This window comes from Herpailurus yagouaroundi, unplaced genomic scaffold (assembly GCF_014898765.1).
Source record: "Herpailurus yagouaroundi ecotype Mexico unplaced genomic scaffold, PumYag 77, whole genome shotgun sequence".
NCBI classification, from domain to species: domain Eukaryota; kingdom Metazoa; phylum Chordata; class Mammalia; order Carnivora; family Felidae; genus Herpailurus; species Herpailurus yagouaroundi.
In genome coordinates this window covers 4,088,630-4,108,517 of record NW_024412388.1, presented here as the reverse complement: position 1 = coordinate 4,108,517, position 19,888 = coordinate 4,088,630, and the positions used below count along the sequence as shown (strand labels likewise).

Genomic DNA, 19,888 nt, shown 5'->3' with positions numbered 1-19,888 from the left:
TCGCGTAACCAGGCGTCTTCTAACGCCCCCGGTAACCCCGGTGCCTGTGCCCTCCCCACCCGACCCGGCCGCCCCGCCTGTGCCCTCCGCTGACGCGCTGTGTGCTCTGCAGGGTGCGTCATCACCATCTCCGGGCGCATGACCTTCACGAGCAACAAGTCCATGGAAATCGAGGTGTTGGTGGACGCCGACCCCGTGGTGGACAACTCGCAGAAGCGCTACCGGGCAGCCAGCGCCTTCTTCACCTACGTGTCCCTGAGCCAGGAGGGCAAGTCGCTGCCCGTGCCCCAGCTCGTGGTGAGTGACCGCCTGCCCTGCTGGGCGCCCAGGAGAGACTGAGTCAAGGGAGCCCCTTCTGGGGAGCAGGGCCCCGGCCTGGCTGCCCCCTGGCCAGGCGTCCTTGGCTGCGCCGCCCCTCAAACGTGAGGGGCTTCCCCTGTCCATGCAGACGGGGCAGGGGCGGCCTCCTCACCAGCTCTTTGCCCCGGGGGTGCTCTCTTGGGGGTGAGCACGGCGCCCCGGAGCTCCTAGTGCTGTGCACACAAGCTAAAATGGGGCCGAGGACCCTCCCGAGGGACAGGTTCTCAAGCCTGTACGTCCTGCTCGACGGGGACCGGGCCAGACCCCTACGCCACGGGGCTGGGCATCGGGGCCTCATGACCTTTTCCCTGCCTCGGCCACCTGGCCAGGCTCTGCCCCGGGCACGCAGAGAGAGATGGCAGGTGTCTGGGCTGGGCTGTTGTCACGCAACCCCACACATGGGCTGCCACCGCAGCACTGAAGGGTCCGGAGCTGGAATCCCAGCACCTTGACCAGTGCTGACCACGGGGCTGCTTGAGAGTCAGGGAGCCAGAAGCGGCAGAGGTTCAAGGTGGGTGAATGGGGAAGGCGTGGGTGTGTGGTGAGGATGCTTGGCTGGGAGATGCTCGGTAATTGCGTATCGAACAAACGAAAGGACGGGCGGACGATACTCCCAGAGTTCCGTGGAGGACAGTGACGGTCTTACAGTAAGCCTCACGAATTCCTCAGCAATGCCAGTCACAGTGAGTGCCCTGCCTGGAGCGTGTCCAGGCACCTGCTAGCACACCCTCTGCGCCCCGTCACCAGCTGAGGACCGTCCCCCCTCCCCCCACCCCGGGCCAGCAAGGCTGAGGCACCTGTGGAGGGTCGTACGTTCAGTCCCGCGGCACCTGGGTTTGGGTCCAGCACACGACTTGCCGTCATTCTGGGCGGGGAGCCTCTGCTCAGGCTGCTCCTGGTTTCTCCTGGGGCCGCGGTCGGGGCTTCCTGCCCTCCGTGGGGTGAGGGTGAGGGGGCGGGGTGGGGTCTCCGAGCGCCTGGCACTTTGGCGGCCCCCACAGTCCCCGCTCGGGTGGCTCCTCCAGAAGAGCAGGTACCGGAAACCTCTGTGATGGACACGCTGCAGCCAAGACCTCACTTCCTCACGTGGGCTGGGAGTCAGGCTCCCGCATGCTTCCTCACCACCTGGCTGGTGGCCTGCCTGAGGCCCGCCCAAGGCCCCGTGGGGGTGGCACTCAGGCTTGGGGGGCGGGGGGGGCTCGCCAAAGCCGCCGTGGCGGTGAGGCCCCTGGCGTGGCCGTGTCCTCAGGAGCCTCGGCTGCCTACAGGGCCCTGCTTCACCCTCTGCCTTTGCGCCTCCAGTGAGTCAGGTGGGGTCAAGAGATGGCTCCGATGACAGAGCAGAGACGGCTGCGAAGGGGAGGGCTGCGAACCTGGCCTTGGGGGGCAAGGGGGTTTAACCGGGCTGAAAGGAAGGAAGGCAAGAGCTGGGGCGGGAGCCCCCCTCAGGCAGACGGGCCCCAGCCCCCCATTTCCAGTGGGCCTCGTCAGCTGGACGCTTCCCGCTCCGCCCGGCCGGCTGGGACGCGCCTTCTGCTCTGCGGGCTCCCCCTCCAGGCTGGCAGGATGGCTTCCACCCCACCCGGCCCTTGGCCCACGTGCGTGATCCCCACTCCTGGCCACTTCTGGCCTTGACCTTTGCAGCCCCGTGTCTCTGGGTCTTGGGCCACGTCTCCTCAGAACCTTGCCTGCTCCTTATGGCCCCCAAACGCAGGCCTTGCCCGCTGCTGGCTTAGACCCGTGTCCCACCTTTTCCATGTCTCCCGGTGCCTTATCCTAAATGCCGAATTCCGCCGCACGCGGGCGAATACTTGACGTCTCTTCTCTCTGGCCTCCGGGCTCCGCAGGGTGGCCAGATCCAGGGACACCACATTGTGTCTCCCCGACCTGACACACGCACCAGGCCTCGGTGAAGGCTGTGCTCCCTTGACACAGGACTGCCGTGTCCAGACCATCCATCCGTGGCCCCTAAACACCAGGCCCTGACGGGTCCCTGTGCCCGTCCCCATCCTTGGGCGGCGGGGTCCAGGCCCTATGCTGCAGGCATCGCTGTGGTCACCGCTCACTCCCCGGCTGACTTTGCCAGCTCCGCGTCTCTCTGGGGTCTCCACACACGCCTCAAACGTGGTTTATCCTGAATTGAACTCATTAACTTTCCCCCCAAAACCCCACTCGTCCTCACGTGTTGTGGTCCCTTTCTCAGTGAGTCTGGGAACCCGCCTGGCCCCCCCTGTCCACTGTCCTGCTCGGCCCCCCACACCCAACTGTCTCTGGGCCCCATCCCTGGCTGGATCCCTGCTCAGCCCTTGGCTCACCGGCTCCTCCATTCTTGCCGCCCTCGGTCTGACACCCTAGAGCCAAGTGGATTTGTTGAAACAAAATCAGATTTTCTCCCCTTCCTGCCTAATCTGCTCGGCAGCTCCTTGGCACCCTCAGCACAGGGTCCGGTGAGGCTCTGTCCTCAGCCCCCAGACTCGTTCCTGCCTCGGGGCCTTCGTACCTGCTCTTGCCCTGCCTGGATGCCTTCCCTCAGAGCGGTGCAGAGCCAGCTCCTTCCACGGTTTCTCAGATAGTTCCTGCTTAGGTGGCCTTCCCTCCGCACCCTAGATAAAGCCTGACCACCCCACCTCCCCCACCCCCGCCCCACGGCCCGGTGACCCTCTCCCCTCCCCACACCACCTCCGGGTGCACGGCACCATCTCGGATCCTCTGGTGCACACGCATTCGTTCGGTATCTGGCCCCGGCCTCGGCCCCGATGTGTGACTCCAGGACGCCCAACACAGACTGGGGCTCAGGAAGGTGCCTGTGGGGGCTCGTGGGCTTGCTGGCTTCTCCAGCCACATTCCTCCACCCCGCCGGTCAGTGCCCCGCTGGACACTTGGCAAGTGCCGGTCCCTAAACACCACAGGGGCTCCCTCCCCTCACTGCTGCGGACGCACGCGCACCGTCAGGGCACGCGCGCGGGTGTGGGCATCCTGCTGCCAGGGTTCGGGGCAGGGACCCCGGCGCACTCCTACTTCCTGGGTGCCTCCGTTTCTTCCCCTGTACAATGGCGACGGCCCCAGCGCGCGCCACAGAGGGTGGGTGAGGGTCCTGTGTGCTAGTTTATACGAGGAGCTCTACACTTGTCAGCTGCTGTTTGCTGTCCTTTCCTGGAACCCTCTGGAGCCCTCCTGGAGGGGGTCATGAGGGAAGAGGCAGGAGGGGGGTGGTCAGCATTCACTGTTGTTCCCTAGGTAGGTTCCTTCCATGGTGGCCTTGTGGACGGGGGCCTGGGGTTGGGGGGGAGGGGAGCCATTTCCCAGAGACTATCTGGATAAAAGGAACCAGGGACCCGGAGGGCTGGGGGCAGTGGCCAGCTGCCTGTCACGGGAGAGAAGGGGCGGGAACACATCTAAGGCCACCCAGCGGGTCCCAGCCAGGCCCAGCCCCAGGACCACTGGGGCCCTTTCCTCCCCTGTCAGCTGAAGGGGTGGCCAGGGGCCCGTGGGGCTCCCCAAGTGAGTTGGAGAGTAAAGACAGGCAAGGAGTCGGCCCATCTTCATCTTGCAAAGGCTCATTCTGAGCAAATGCAAATTGACAGGGTTTTCTGGCACAGTCCGAAGTGCCAGCTAGAGCCGATTTGTAAGGCTCGCCCGCTCCTGAGTCCGGCAGCTGCTGTGGGCTTGATGGGAGGTGCTGAGGCCGCCCCTGCTGCCCCCACGCCACATGCACCCCAGAACTCAGCCCGCTGGGGAGACCAGGGCTGCAGCCGGGAGGAGGGCCTCGGTTCCCCGGAGGTCCAGTCTGCCATGGAGAGTGGCCTGCCATCAAGGAGGCCCCCTGGGTGGGTACCCAAGACCTTCGTGGACATAGGAAACAGTCCCGGGTCTGGGCCACCCTGTGTGCGCAGAAAGCTGCCTGTGCCCTTTCTAGAAACCTGTGACGGGGGACGGGGATGTCCGTCATCGGTGGGGGGCCAGCTCAGAGGAGGAGGTGCTGGTGCCCGGCAGGGTTGCAGCGGGACGGTGGGGAAAGACACTTGCTTGAACAAAGAGCACGTGACCGAATCCCCTAAGTCTGAGGGGCCAGCAGCTAGCGATGGCCGTGTCTTCCTGCCTCACGTTGATCCAGGCTGTTATCTCTTCAGAATTAAAGATGGTCTTTGATTCTTCACTGAGGCGTCCTGGGGCCCACCCCGTGGCAGGGAGGGACCCCGGCCTGTCCTCCAGGGCGCGCACTTGAGGCCCGCTGACACAGTGCCGTCTGTCTCCCAGAACACACGTGTGCTCCGCACAGCCTACGTGCCTGTGCCCGTGGTGGGCGCTCGGCCTCCTCCCCTCTTCCCCCCCCCCCCCCGTCAGCTATTTTTAGCTTCCATCCCCAGGGACCGGCTGACACGGAAGGCAGCGCTGCCGTTTGGAGTTTTTCTTGATGAATATTTTATTCTGGGGCGGCTGTGCTCAGCAGCTGCCGGCACTTTCCAGGCTAATCATTAAAGAGGCAGATGTGGAGTATGGAGCTGGGCTGCCGGGCTGGACGCTAGGCCCAGGCCCCACTGCTGCCCTGCCTGCCTCTGAAGGCCTGTCTGTGGCCATGCACCCTGACGTCAGGGGTGGAGGGCACGCCCCAGATGGCCCTGAGCAGGGCTGGAAAGGTGGCCTGTGCAGAGAGACACCGTGGCAACCGCTAGGGTGGCTTCCTGGGGACCTGACACCAGGTTGGTCCCAGCAGTTTCTTTTTAGAAACTGGAGAACCAAATTATTTCTGTGTGGAAGGGAGGGAGCGCTGTTCTGGGGCCCCCGCCTGCCTCCCATTCTCTGGTTCAGATGCGGATGCTGCTGCCCCCAAGGGCCCCGGGGAGACAGGAGGTGTGACTGGAGAATGTGGAGGGCGGGGTGCCAGGGGTGCTGTGTGCTGGCCTGCGGTGACCGGGGTGTGTTGACACGGGGCAGGGTGGCAGGACAAGGGGGAACCCAGCCCGGCACATAGGCAGTGCACGTTTTGAGAGAACCCTCGAATACAGCTGCTTCGTGGATCATTTGGAAAGGACTCTTTTCTCTTTAAAAAAAAAACAAAAAAAACTATTTTTAATGTTTATTGATTTTTCAAGGAGGGGGAGAGAGAGACAGAGAATGAGCAGGGGAGGGGCAGAGAGAGGGGGAGACACAAAATCTGAAACAGGCTCCAGGCTCTGAGCTGTCAGCACAGAGCCCGACACAGAGCTCGAACTCACGGACCACGAGATCGTGACCTGAGCCGAAGTCGGACGCTTAACCGACTGAGCCACCCAGGCGCCCCTGGAAAAGGAACCTTTTCCCCAGCGAACTGAGGCCCGACTACAGAGCCATGTCACACGGGGCGGAGGGTATGAAGCCGGTTTGCTCTGCTCCCAGAAAACCCAAGCCACCGAGTGAGCCTGGCCCGCCGCAGACGGCCTTGGCTGGTGCTGGTGGATTCTCGCCTCCCGGCTCACCAGGCTGTCCACTCAGCGTGCCGGGGCCTAGACGCAGAGGCCTCCGTCGTCAGCCACTGAAGTGACAAGAAAGTATTTTCTGGGTTGAAACGGGAGGCAGCGAGGCACAGTCTGCCTGTCTGCTTTCCGAGCGAGGCTCGCCCCAGCCAGAGAACGGGGAGAACGTGTGCTCAGGCGGGAGCCATTTCTGCGCCTACTGAGCGCCCACTCTAGGGGCCGGGGGTGCCCCCCTAGGCCAGTGTCCAGGCGGGGCCAGTCCCTGTCACCTGGGAAGGTGACAGCTGGAGCTCACGGAGTGCCGACTCACTTCTGGGCTGGCGGATCCCCACACTGGGGGTCAGGCTCGGTTGTTGCCATCCTGCAGACAGGTGACCGTGACAGAGGTGGGAGGTAACTTGACCGAAGTCACATGGCTGATCTGGTCCAAGGGACCTAGTGTAGGACCTTGAACCCCAGCTACGACTGCTCCCTTTCCGCCCCCGAGCCTCCATTTCCCCACTGGAGCCATCACGGGCTGAGCAGTTACTCTGCAGGACCTCTCTGAATTGTCCCAGAGATGACCTAACTGGGAGGCTCCCGGCTCCTTTGCCCTGAAGAGGACATCCGTGTCCTGCCGGACCCCAGGCACGTGGCATGCAGGCACGGGGCTGGGGTCCTCCCGATGGCCCCATTCCTTGAGACGAAGCATCAACAGCTAAGGAGGCTAAGGAAGCTGCCACTCCTGACCGCGGCCGGGCCTGCTCTGCACAGCCCAATGCAGCAAGGGAACACACATCACTTCCCCAGGTTGTAGGAAAGTGGGTCTTTACCCAGGGACCGTCATGGGCAGGGTCCCCAGTGGCACAGCTTGGGGGGCCCCTCAGCGTCCTGGACACTCAACGTCCTGGAATGATGTTCACTCGCTCCCTAATTGAAGAAACTCAGATGTACTGTAGTGCGGCGGGATTGGTGCTGTTCTGGAAGGGTGTGAGAAGCCACGTTATCGAGGGAACCTGTGCTCCCTGCTGCCTCTCCCTGCCCCTCCCTGCGCAGGGGTGAGTCAGGGACTGGACTTCATGAAGCTTCTTGATCCCTTCTCTCGCTTGGTTCCGGACGCTTCACAGGGACTCTGTCTCGTGGTGGGAAAATGCCCGCATCCCCAAGCCGTTCCTGTCACCTCAGTGGTTGGTGCTGGGAAATTCCTAGTGGCCTGTGAGAACCGGGGGTGTGGGTGAGAGGGGGCAGTCCCCACCAGTGCGGCCTTCCCCTCTGCTCTTCCTCCAACCGCCTTTACCTGTGCCGCCTGCAGATGTCCCCTGAAGCCCCACCGTGTCCCTGCCCGTCCGCCTTGGGCCCTTTGCCGGAACAGCAAGTGTTTTGGAGACCACCCTCCCATTAACATTCAACAGCCAGCTACCCGAAAGGAAGGGCCCACGGCACCAGTGATACACCTTTTCTTGTTAAAACGCTCGTAGGTTCTACTCTGGAAACATTGGTCTCGTTGCTTTGTTGTGATGTTTTCAGATCCGGGTGACCCCTGGCTGTTTTAATTTCTCTCGAGTGTGAGAACCCAGAAGCAGGCCCTCGGAGGGCACGGTGAGGCCTGACTCCGGTGGCACCAGGAAGGCAGCTGGAGGAGGGGAGGCCCGTGGGCGACACTGGCCGAGGTGCAGTCTCCTGGGGAAAGGTGGGGGGGGACCCCCGCTGGTCAGGGCGCCCCAGGTTCCACTGCGGCCACCTTGGAACGTAAGTGAGGGGAGAGGCCTGTGAAGGTGGTTGGGACCGGACGGGGGCCAGGGCTGGAGGACCGAGGAAGGGGATTTCAGCAGGAGAAGCTCGTGGCCGGTCTGTCCCGCGGGGGAACACAGACCGGCCTGCCCCTGATGGTGTAAGAAACACTGCTTCTTACTGGCACCGTGCTTTCTCCGCAAGGTGGCAAAGACCCGCTGAATCCAGGGACACTCCTGAACCCTGTACTCAAAGGTCCAGGTGAGAAGCAGGCTCTGGAGCCCCCAGTGGTAGGAAGGATGCAGAGGGGCCTCCCTGCACGCGCGCGCGGCCTCGGGCTACAGTGAGTCGGAACCGCCAGCCGGAGGGAGGTGCTTCTTCGGGGACTTTATCCACGCCCAGGTGCGCTGGACGCTCCCCGTCATGCCTTTGTCACCACCGGGGGCTCCTGTTGAGCCCCTCAGGGGTCTGAGCTCTTGCGTTGGTTGGGAACGGAAGGCGTCTGACTGCGTGTCATTGGAGCAAAGCCGCTGGTTTGAATCTTTAGCACAAACACCACGCCAGTTTGGAATCAAGGCTCTTTTGTTTCACTCTTCCATTTGTTCGATCATTCGTTCATTCATTCATTCGGCAAATGCCTCCTGGGCCAGGCCCGGCCTCAGCGAATGGCAGTTGCGATCTTTATCGTTGCTGTCCGGTGGGGACAGCCGTGTCAACGCATCTGGCTCAGGAGTGAGTGCTGTGACCACCGCCACCCCCCACCCCCCCCCACCACCCCTGTGTCTTGGGTGAAGCTGAGGAGAAGCCGCCCGATATGATCGAGTCCTGCTTTGCCTCCTGTACCAGAGCCGTCACCCTTCGCTGCCTTTCCCGATGTCCCCAGCTCCCGGGCCCTCTCAGAGGGGAGTCCACGGCCACTCTGCACAGCATAGCCGTCGTTCCCGAGGCTGAGCCGTGCTGCCGGGTGAGGGACCCTGACACAGGCAATGTCACCGTTGGAGCCATCACTGGAGGCGGTCGTGGGGAGCCCCCCACGTGGGCCATCAGGCAGGGCGGTGAGGGACTCTGCTTCCCGCCCGGCCTGCTGAGGTCGCATCTGTGGGTGCAGCCGCGCTCTGGGGACACAGCTGCTTGCCAGGCTAGGGGCCCCGGATGCCAAGTTCATCCCTGCCTGGCCACACACGGGGCCTCCCACGAGGCCATGCTGACTGGCCCCAGTCATCAGAAGACATCCTGACTGCCTGCACAATTGTCCCCAGAACACTCCTGTCTCCCATTATGAAGACGGGAGAGGGAGCGTGCGCGGCTTCCTAATTAAGAACGTCTGTGTCCCTCAGGCTCGCAGGAGGCTGTTCTGTCACTACTGGAAACCCTCTTCGCACCAGACATTCGTTAATTACAAAAAGGACAAGCTATTGATTTTACCGCGAGTGGAAGTTAGTCACTCGCCCTCCGTGCCAAGTTCCAAATGTGTGTGCTCGCGGCACAGAAAATTGCAAACTGGAAAACATTTGGTCTGCGCTGTTAGGCTCCCAGAGCCGCAGGCTTTCCTCCGGTGGAAAGGAGCCCGGAAGACAGCGGCTGGCAGGAGGGAGAGGACGCAGATCTGCGGCCCCTGCAGCCAGCGGGCGGGGGCCGTTGGGGCTCCCTTGACCCCCGTGTCTCTGGCTGGGTGTGAAGTTCCAAAGGGCCCGATGCCTTGGGTGACCCCCGGAGCCGTCCGCCCTCCTCCCCGGGCAGTGCTGGGAGTTGGCGCATTCTGTCTCTGAGGCTGGCTGTGACACGAGTACCTCCCAGGCACGTGTACAGAGAACACCCGGCCGTGTCACCTCCTCAGGTCGCTGGTCGACAGGCGTGAGAACCTTGCCCTGGGAAGCTGGGGGCCATCCCTGCAGCCCAGAGCCTGGCTTCCTCACGACCCCTCCACAGTCCCCTCCACTAGGCAGGCACCTCCCCGCACCCATGGGAGAGGATGCACCGGGTCTGAGCCTCCCCCCTCCAAGGCGCGGGCGTGTGCTCGGGCTGTGGCGCTGCTGGCCTGTGGTCCTGCGCCCTTCTCCCGGCCGGCAGCTCCACGCCCTTGAAGGCAAATGTGGTTTCCCGCAGAGGAGCTTTTTCCTTCTCCCCGCCGCCCCCAGCCCTCCATTAAAAACAGCAACAGCCAACAACTTATGTATTTATTTACTCTGCCGGATGGAGGGAGACGGGATGCAGGGAGGCGGCAGCCGGGCCGTGGGCGGGGGCCGCGCAGGCAGCCATCTGTCTCGTTCTGTCAGCTTCACACCCGGCAGGGAAGCGGTGGCCCCTCTTAGTCACTTGGCTGGGAGGGCTGTTTGTTGGAACTCACGGCCTGGGGCGGCCGACTGTCCTCTGGCCCGCGGGGGCCGGGGCGGTGCCGCCACAGAATGCCGAGCACTGCCCTGCCCACCTCTGTTTGCTTCCCTCTCCCCATCGGATGGCCGTGAGGGGACTTGACCGTCTTTATAAATCCCTGCCCTGGCTGGACACCTTCCTGGGCAGCCGGGGGACAGGGCGCAGCGCTCACGGGGCGGGGGCGGGGGCGGGGGGTGCTCGATGCCTGATGTCAGCCAGACACTGCCCCTAGGCCTGGTGGGGCTCTACAGAGCCCAGAACATTCAGCACATGCCGTCATCCCGAGACCAGAAGAGAGATGAGCCCTCAGCTGGCCCCTTCCTCTGAGGCCTCGCTGAGCTGGCCGGCTGCCCGCACATCCATCACGAGTCAGCGTTCGTTCTGTCTGAGGGCAGATCCCGGCTGATGACTTCGCTGCGGAATATTGAACGTTGGTGCTGTGCACTGGCCTCTCCCTCCACCGAGTGGACGCTAGAATTTGCCGTGTTTTGTGCCAGCAGCGTGGACGGGAATCATCTGCGCTTCGGCCTCTGCCCCTCCTCAGGGCACGCGTTGACTGAACTAGTGAGAGAAGCGTCCAGAGCATCTGGCACACACATTCTGGAACCCCTGATGGCCTCTTGGCTGCTGAGGGGTAAGTAGCTGCAGTGGTCGGGGGCAGTCTGGTGGAGGGCGGGCTTCAGGCCTGACCGGAGCCGGAGCTCTAGAAAGCCTTGCTAGACTGGATCATCACAGCCGCACGTCGGGCCCGGGGTGGGGGGGAGTGAGGGGAGGCCAGCAGGGTGCCACCCTACACGTGCACGGCCCCAGGGGTGAGCGCCCCCTTGGGATTGGTGCCGGGGCACCTGGCTCGCCTCCCGAGCCCTGGCCCTGAGGAGGACCCAACATGATGCTCCCCTGGCTCGCGACTCTGATGTGTCTGTACAGACGTTCCCGAAGTTGACGAACTAGAGAGAGGATTCCTCGTGAGTGCAGGGGAAGCATGGGGTGAAGCGTGGGACGACAGCCCCAACTCTGGCTTCCCCTGAATGTGACAGAAGGGCGGCACGCTGCTCGGAAGATGCCCTGGCTGCTTGTGGTGCCTCGGTAAACCCGGGCCCCGTCAGCCCCGTGGGTTGGCCTCACCCTCACGGGAGCGACTGGGTGTTGGAAGCTGAGCCGGACAAGGGAAAGTGCACCGCACCTCCGCCATCTCCCACAAGAGCTCGAGAAGCTTCTTGGGGAGGCGCCTAGCTCCGAGGCTGGAGTGAGGGGCTGGGCCAGGAGCACACCCCTGACCCTGGGCCCCCGGCAGGCTGGCAGGCTGGCACCAGCTCAAGAAGGGGCCTTCACCCTGGGGGCCTCCAGGTTCACTCTGGGCAACGTCGGAGGGTCACAGTATTCCCCATTGCCTGCCGGGGAGCCCACGGATAAGCGCCCATTGGCATGGGATGGCCTGGCCCAGGCTCAAATCGAGGCAGCAGTGCCCAGGCTCAAATCGAGGCTCTGCGGCTTACCAGATGCCATTTGGGCAAGCCACCCACTCCCTCTGGGGTCCTCGTTGGTGAAAGAGAAACCGCAATGACTTTGGTGCTCCTTGTGGGTTGCCGCGCAGACTGTATCGAGCTGGCGTGGTGCTGGCACGTGCCGGGGCTCAGTGTAGGCCGTTCCCTAGAAGCCGCTGCCCAGAGAACTTCTGAGAACTGCCCCAGGTTGGCCCCCTGTGCACAGCCCACGTGGGAGAAGGGGTGGGAGGGCTCCACGCTTGGTCACCGCACAAGGTTCACCTGGGCAGTTGGAGGGATATTGTCACAGACGCGTGGGTTAACTCGGGTCACCACGGATATGGTTCTGGGCCAGAGGAAGGTGCCAGGTGGGGAGGCGGGCAAGGGGGCCGCAGGGAGATAGAGCCTGGGGGGGAGGGGCAGCTCCCCTCCAACGCCAGACTCAGGCCCTCAACTGACTGCGTGTGACTTGAAGTTCTTTGTGCCCAGGGAAGGGAGAAGGGGTCCCTGCAGCTGCCCTCATGGGTCTCGTTGGTTTTCTTTTTTTACCTTTAATTATAGAAAAATAAATGCAAAAGAAAAGAGAAGAAAGAACCCTTAAGTGGCTATCGACACGGGGCCAGTCTTGCTCCTGTATATACCCTGCCCACCCCACCACCCAGGCCGGTGGAGGCCAATCTGAGACGGCATCATCGCCTCTGAGTATTTCAGTGTGTATCCAGTTTGTCCTTTGTCACCGGCTTATTCTTACCAGTGGACTGGACTCTGGACAGCCACTTGCCCCACAGACACCTGGCCCGGGGGCCCGGCCTTCCTTCTCACAGTTTCTGCAGGACCAGTGGCCCCAGCAGCAGGCTCTTGAGCGTAACCCCAGCATTGCCCAGTGTTAGAAGGGCCTGGAAGGGCATCCAGATGGATGCCCACCCCAGCGGCAGGTTACCCGGGCAGCTCATGGGGGCCACTGTGTTGAGGCCTTGGGTTGGAGAGGGTATGGGTGCTGCCCCTGCTCCTTGTAACCACACAGACAGGAGGGTCTAGGAGCTTCCCACTCCACAGATGAGGTGCCTGAGGTGATCCGGGGACTCTGCCCCTGCTGTTCCCCAAGGAGGCCCTTCCCGTGTGGTGGCTCACTCTGCTGAGCGGGCCCTGTCACCGCCACTCGCCTGACCAGATGGGGAGGACAGCCACAGTTGCCGTTGGCAGGTGACCCGCACACCTCCGTGGATCGGGACCCTCCCAGCAACCCCCATGTGCCTTGGCACCCACTCGGCTGCTCCCCCCACTCTGGAGTCTCCCCGGCAGCACCTGGCCCTTGAGACCCCCTCGCGCTGCTTGACTTTGTAGTGCGGCCGTGTCACTGTCACTTCTCGGCGTACCGGATAATCTGCCTCGCCTTCTGTGTGTTGCCGGCTACTCCGTCGGCTCCCGAGACAGGATCCGTGCACCCGGCCCAGAGCAGCGCACGAGGGAGGAATGAATGCATGAATGAATGAATGAATGCGTGCTGGCTCGGCCGCTGTAGGGAAAGCGCCGGGCTTAATTCAGTGAGCGTTTCCTCTGCGCCGCTCCCGCTTGTGTGCCAGGACCTGGGTGGGAGGCATCTCCGTGCCGGACCTTCTCCTTGATTTTCTGTGAACTGTGAGGAGGGTGTTCACCTCTGGTCGTCTGCAGATCTAATTACACGCCGTACGGTTTTCACGTACCGTAGACAGTCCGGTGGGTGTTAGTGCGTTCACAGAGACACACAGCCATCACCACAATCAAGTTTAGAACATCGTCATCCCCCCAAAAGAAACAGTGCACTCCTCAGCCGTCAGCCCTCCCCCAGCCCCTGGCACCACTAACCCGTGTTCTCTGCGTGGGCGTGATTATCCTAAAGGTTTCATGGAAATGGGACTCCTACGTGAAGTGGGCGGGGCTTCTGTCGCCCTCTCGTTGGGGACGGCTAGCAGGACTTTGGTCTCCCCAGCAACCCGGTAGGGTGGGTACGGGTCCATTTTATAGAGGACGGTGTAGGGGAGTCTGCGAGCCTTATGACGGGCAAGCGGCGAAGCCAGATTCAAACCAGACTGGCCGGCCCCTCGCCCTGGCTCCAGAGAGGAGGCTGGGCGGGGTTTCGGGGCAGGATGAAGAGGCCACTCCAGGAAGGGTGTGCAGTGTGGTGGGGGTCCCGATGCGGGCCAGCCCATTCCACAGGCCGGGTGGCGCTGACCAGGGTCTATCTAGGCATCCTCCGGGGCTATGGGGACAGCTCTGAAGGCGCGTGCCACATGCTGGTAGCGGGAGAGCGTAGGCAGCACCCGGCCATTCGGCCAACCCCAGGTGGTCGTGCGGCTCCTGAGGAAGAGGGGTCCTTGGCCAGATCTGTCTGGGAGCTCGCCGATTCAACAAAGTCGAACAGATTTATGTAACGTCAAGATCTTCAAAGCCGCGGCCCTGTGCGCACGGTTTATTGTGAGCCGGCAGCTAGCATTCAGCTTCCCACACCCACTTGGCCAGCAACCCTCAAGAATGCTACATCTTCCTTCCAGAGGTGGGGACGTCAAGGCTGGGGGTGGGGCACAGAGGCTATGGAGACCCCACTCCCGCTACAGATTTGCAGCTAGCGCCATTAACACAAATGGAACCATGACGCGTGTCCTCGAGGGAAGGAACCGAAGTGCATGGTGTGGACGGCCCAGAGGGAGCTACAGAAAGACGGGCGGACAGATGGACAGAGAGATGGTTGCAGAGGGTGGTGCTGCTGCCCAGGGGCTTGACCTCGGTGGGCCATTTCTGCCCACCTTCTAGGACCCCCCCAGAGGATGGCTCCGTTTGCCGCCCGCCCCCCCCCCCCGGACCTCCCGCTACTCTTCTGAGCCCTGAGAGCCCTTGGCTGGTGACCCAGGCACTTGGGGACCAAGTTCCTCACGTGAATCCCACGCCCGCCAGTTTCCAGAAACGCTGGTGGGCTAGAGAAACGGGCCCCTCACATCAGGCAGGACCTGGCTCCAATGGGCTCTGCAAACGGCCCGGGGCCATCCCTCTCCAGCCCGCTGCCTTGCTCGCGGCCTTTGCTTTTGAGAAGTTCTTTTCTTCCCGAGCCTCTTGCCTTCTTTCCCCTGCCCCAGGGATGGGAACCCTACCAGCTGGAGGGAGGGCCCTCGGCACATGGCCCAGCCCACCGCCTCTCCATCTGCGTTCCCCCTCATCCAGTCCCCTTTCCCAGCTCCAGGACCCAAACATACTGCCCATGAGCGGGTCCTCTGCAAGGCCGGTGGGAAACCTGACCGCAGTCCCTCCCCCGCGGGAGGGGCCCAGCCGTGCCGCCCTCCCAAGCCGTGGCCTTTGGCCACCGCAGATGGATGGGAGTCACAGGATTCCTCAGCCACGCCAAGCACGTTCCACAGCGGGGGGGGGGGGGGGCCCCGGGGGGGAAGGCCCCCAACTGTTTCAGCCCACTGGCCTTGACCTTGCATTCTTGGCCTCTTTGGCTGTCCCCCATCTGGTGCAGGGATGGATGGAGGGGGGCAGAGCGGGCCACAGGCCAGCGGCCACATATCACCTGGATGCTTATTAGAAATGCGTCTCAGCCCCTGGGCCCTAGACCCACCGGGTCAGAACCCGGGTGACCTACGCACACAGAGGCGTTGGAGAAGCCCCCGACCGACACATCCCGCCTGGGCTGCACAGAAGCCGGGCTCAGCTGGATGCGGCCTTGTGTTTGTGGGGTGCCTTCAGGAACAGGGACGGGGCCCCCGGCCCTCCTGTCCCCAGGAAGCTCCCCGTTAGCACTGCCTGCTCTAACGGAGAGAACATTTTGTCTCCCTGGGCTCTTTCAGGTCAGATTGCATGGCCTCAAATTTCACTTTTAAAAAAAGTCAGCCAGAGAGAAAACCAGAGCCGCAGGGGCGCCTTCCTCAATAAAGTGTCTTGGAAAAGCCACTTTCCGTGTGTGCTTTTCAAACAGGCACCGGAACCACTCCGAGGAGCACGAGCCTAGTTCTTTAAATACCCGAAAGTTCCGCTGGCTCCAAGCCACAAGGTTTTGACAGTTTACACCTGGTGACATTTAGCGAACAATTTCAGAGGCGGCTGAGGGGGAGGAAGTATTTGGCTTAACCTGACACTCCATCCTCCAGCTGATTGTTCTCTCTTTTGCCAATATACCATTTGCCTGTAAAACACTTGGGCCTAAAAATAGCTGCTGGGGCTCCAGTCGTGGATGGAGGGCACCTGCCCCATTTCTTTGCCTTTCAGACACCCTCAGGGTACCGCAAGGAAATGTCCCGGGGGCATCCGCAAAGCGCTTTAAACCTGCATTCCTGACCGGGGCTGGGCCAGAGAGAACTCTGCAGGGGGACAGATGGGGTCCCGGGAAGTGACCGCCTGAGCTGCTGCGGTGGTCTCCGTGCCTAGCGGCCAGGCCACTCTTGAGAGCGGAAGGGGGCGCCATTCCCAATCCTGCCACGTGGGCAGGCACGAACCGAGACTTCCGGGGCAAAGCCCAGCCTCCGGCCCGTTCCCTCTGGCCGGTGAGGGGGCTCTGCCCCCCGAGGAGGGGCACGTGGCCTCTTAGGTCGCTCAGAGGAAAGAAATGCAGAGAAGGGGCTACCAGGACCCGAGGCGCCTCTTCCGGTCATCTGTGCCGTCCAGGGCTTTTGCCCACCCAACCGTCACTACTGCTCCCGGCCCAGCGAAGTGGCCATCCCGAGGTCACCCAGCCGGCACAGCGCTTGTCTCCACTTCCCTTTGGGGCAGGGACTGTGAGCAGCTGGCACTCCCTGGGACTGGACCCAGCGGGGACCCCCTTCCTTCCTCACACTCGGCCCTGCTCTAGGCCTTCCCTCCCAGGTTTTATCAAGTGCATTTCCAGCTAAGGTTCATTATCAAAGAGGCACTGGGCTTGGGATTCCACCTGCCATGTGGAGGGTGGCGGGGAGGCACCCGTGACGCTGGTATCCGTACAGGGACCCCTTCCCAGGGTCTTCTCGGCCGCCTGGCAGGAAGGCGGGGCCCCGGGTCAGTGCCTGGCCCCCGGGCAGCCCCAGGCCGCCAGAGGAGCCGGGGTGGGGTGTTCGGGGGGCCCCCCCGGGGCAGGGCCCAGGCCATGGCCCGCATTCGGGGTGCCGTGGCGTCTCTAACCTGCCTGTGTCTGTGTGTGGTCCACAGCCCGAGACCGAGGACGAGAAGAAGCGCTTTGAGGAAGGCAAAGGGCGGTACCTGCAGATGAAGGCAAAACGGCAGGGCCAGGCGGAGCCCCAGCCCTAGGCGCCCCCTCCCGCGCCAGGTCTGCGGCGGCCCCGGTGTCTAGTCACTTAGAATTTACCCCCTTGGCCAAAAACCCAATCCACATTGAGAGCTGGTGTTGTGTGAAGTGTTCGTCTTGCAGTGTTAACCTGTGCTCTCTCCTGAAAACCTACACACCAAAGCTTTATTTATACCACTCCAGTGTCGTCCCTCCCGCTGGAGGCACTCCCGAGGGGATGCTCGCGTGCACGGTGTGTACGGAATCCAGCGTCACTAATAAAGCTGCTGTTTGACTGGACCTTGGCCCCGGGTCGTCATTTGTCTCGGGGGGCTGCTTTCCTGTGGGGCACGGGGTGGGGGGCCAGAGGCTTCCATGGGCCCTCCCGCACTCCCGTCTCGCCCGGGTGCCGATACCTGCGTGTACCCCAGCCCTCGGGTTCTCCTAATGACTTGCTGGCTGGAGGGAACACCCCTTCCCTCCCAGGGCCCGGGCTCCATGTCCTGGCCGGGAGACCCCAGCCAGCAGCCCGCTTGCCCTCTATCTGGCTCATGCAGGCTGCCAGCTCTAAGCCTCGAGTGGCCTTCCCATAGATGGGGGTGGGGGTGCTTGTGAGGACCCAGGGAGGTGATGTGCAGGGAGAACAGAGCCCAGCCTGACTGGGGCACATTCAGCAAATGGGAGCCCTGCCCCGGCCTCCCTCTGCCTCTTCTCAGTGGGAGCAGCTCTGGCTCCTTAGCCCTCTGGAGGAAGAGGCAGGGATTCTTCTAGAAGGAGCCTCCCAGCCGGTGCCAGGGCCCCTGTGCCTGTTGTGGAAACCCCCAGCCACTCAGGCCAGGGGGTTATTGGGAAGGCTTGTGGGGTGGGGGTCTGAGCAGCAGCGTGTGTGAATGGTGTCAGCGTGTAGCTGTGTGTGTGTGTGTGTGTGTGTGTGTGTGTGTGTGTGTGCGCGCGCGCGTGCATGCACATCTGTAGCCCTGTCTGTGCATACGTGTGTGTGCATGTGTGAGATGTGAGGCTGTGCGTGTGCATCTCGGCCAGCAGCCTGCCAGGCACTACAGGGGTCAACCCTTCACCCCCACCCATGACTGAGAAAGACACCACCAAGCACACCTGGTGATGGGAGAATGTTCCCAACCCAGGCTCATCGTGGAAGCCTGGAGATGGGGAGAGTGGCCACCAAACAGCTGCAGCCTCACACCGGGCTCCCCGGGGCCCAGAGAGAGGGAATGCGGCTCCAGATGTGCAGAAACACCCGCCAAGAGCTTCGGAATCTGTCTCAGGCCTCAGTCCCAGCTGCCAGGATTATTTCCTGCCTGGAAGCAGGAGGAGGGAACAGGCCACTGGAGGCCACAGCACCAATCCCTTCTGCCCCCCCCCCCCCCCCCGCCCCCGGCTCCACCCAGGCCCCATTCAGACCTCCTGAAGGCAGCGGGTGGGTGCCCTGGGCTGGGAGTGACCAGGAGGCCTCCCCTACAGGTCCAGCAGAAAGCTCAGCCCAGCCCAGGCCAGCCGAACCAATGTCCGTGAAGCCAGAGCCCAAGGGACAGGGGACATCAGGGCATCTACATCCTTCTCGGTCTTGACCACTCATCTATGTGGCTTTGGGCAAGCCAGGTGCTTAAAATCCACTTCCCAGGACAGCTGGGAGGAGCCCAGGCTAGCAAAGCATTTAGCACAAGGTCCCCAGGGTGGTCATGGGAAGCCCATCTCCCACCTGCCCCCAGAGCCAGCTGAGCCCAGGGCAGGGACACTAGTACAGGCAGCAGTGGGTGAGCTGGGCTGGTGGAGGGGCACTGGGGGCCATAGGCCTGGGGTGGGCTGTCCTCTGCCAGCAGGACAGCAGTGTGGCCCAAGACTCCGGATGACTGGGTCACCTGTGTTTGTCTTAGAAATGCCACACTTGGTTACCAGCCTCCCTGTGCCAGCCTCCCACTGCCGGTGGCCTATTTATAACCAGTGCCACCTGGGCAGGGAGCTGGCCCATCCATGGAGAGCTCACTAGGGGTCCTGGCTGCCCAGAAGCCATACATGGAGTATACGGTCCAAGGCCCCCCATTCACCAGCCCCACTTCATTGTGGAGGCTTTGGATACAAACACCTTCATTTTTGTCACAGAGCACTGACCCTACGGCCTGCCCTGGGTCTCCTAACAGCTGCCCCTAGCCCCAGCTGCTCCTGGGATATAGAGGTGGTGTAGGGGCAGGCGGTGCGGGAGCCAGCTAGAGAGTGGTGTGGGCAGCACTGGCTGCATTTGGTTGGGCCCGGTTCTATCTGGACAGGTGCCCCCTTCCTCCAGACACTGGGCTGCACACTCTTGGATGCTTCCCAGGTGCATGGGAAGGACAGTGACGTGCCAAGCAGCCCAGAATGACTTCGAGACCTTGTGCCCAAGGGTGTGTGTGGTCATGGGTGTCCTTGAAGAGACAGGCAGGGTCCTCTGTAGGGATGGGAGACCAAGACTCCGGGAGTCTCCAGAGGCCCCCATCAAGGAGACTAATAGGATTCCTTCTGGATGCCTGTGCCCCCCGCTAGAAATGCTAAGGTGGGGTGGGGGTGGGGGTGGCGGCGGGGAGCTCCTGAGGCGGGGACCAGGAGTGCTGAGTTGCAGGCCTGGCCTCTCCCAGCCGCCACGTCCTCCAGTTTGAGAGAACATTCCTGAGCCCATGGGGTGAAGGGCAACAACCTGGCAGACCCGTGGTCCATTCACCATCCCACGGTGGACCTCCCCAGAACCCAGGAGAAGTTTGAATCCTTAGTTGACCCGACCTCGCCTCTCCCTACCCCAGCCCCTGATCCTGACCGACTCCCCAGTTCCTGGAAGTCGCTAGTCCTCAGGTGCCCCAGGTCCCCTCCAGCCCCACCCTTATTGTTGACCGTAGATGTGGCTTCCTCCGGGAAGGCCTCCCTGAGCCCCACGCCCGGCCGTAGGTTCTCACTGTCCGTTCCAGTCCTAGGCCCCCTGGGCCCGCCACCCCCCAGAGCTCCAGGCCTTTCCTCTCCCCGGAGGCTCGGAGGCCGAATCGGGCCAGTGGACCGACCCGAGACGGCAGCGAGAAGCCGCTGCGTAGCGCAGACGTCCCAAGAGGCGCCGCCCTCCCGAGGGGCTTTGGCGCCCGCCGCGGCAGAGGCGGGGTGCAGGGCTGGAGGGAAACCAAGGACCCACAGATGCGCAGACCGACGGACGCGGCGGTGGGCCGCGCCTCCGGGGGCGGGGCGGTCCGAGGGGCGGCGCGGAGGCATGCGCCCTGCTCCGCCCCCCGCCCCCGGCCGCCCGAGCT

The 19,888-nt window shown here is 62.9% G+C and overlaps 1 protein-coding gene across 9 annotated transcripts in view; it reads left to right on the top strand.

Annotated features, from left to right (window-relative positions):
• ACOT7 (acyl-CoA thioesterase 7) overlaps positions 1-16,907 on the top strand; it is a 102,430-nt gene extending 85,523 nt beyond the window's left edge. For all 9 annotated transcript variants that reach the window (XM_040459756.1, XM_040459744.1, XM_040459771.1 and 6 more), the window contains exons 8-9: positions 113-297; positions 16,532-16,907. In XM_040459756.1, coding sequence (XP_040315690.1) covers positions 113-297; positions 16,532-16,630 — 284 coding nt within the window. In that variant the 3' untranslated portion in view covers positions 16,631-16,907. The remainder of the gene's footprint in view (positions 1-112; positions 298-16,531) is intronic.
• The last annotated feature ends 2,981 nt before the right edge of the window (positions 16,908-19,888 follow it).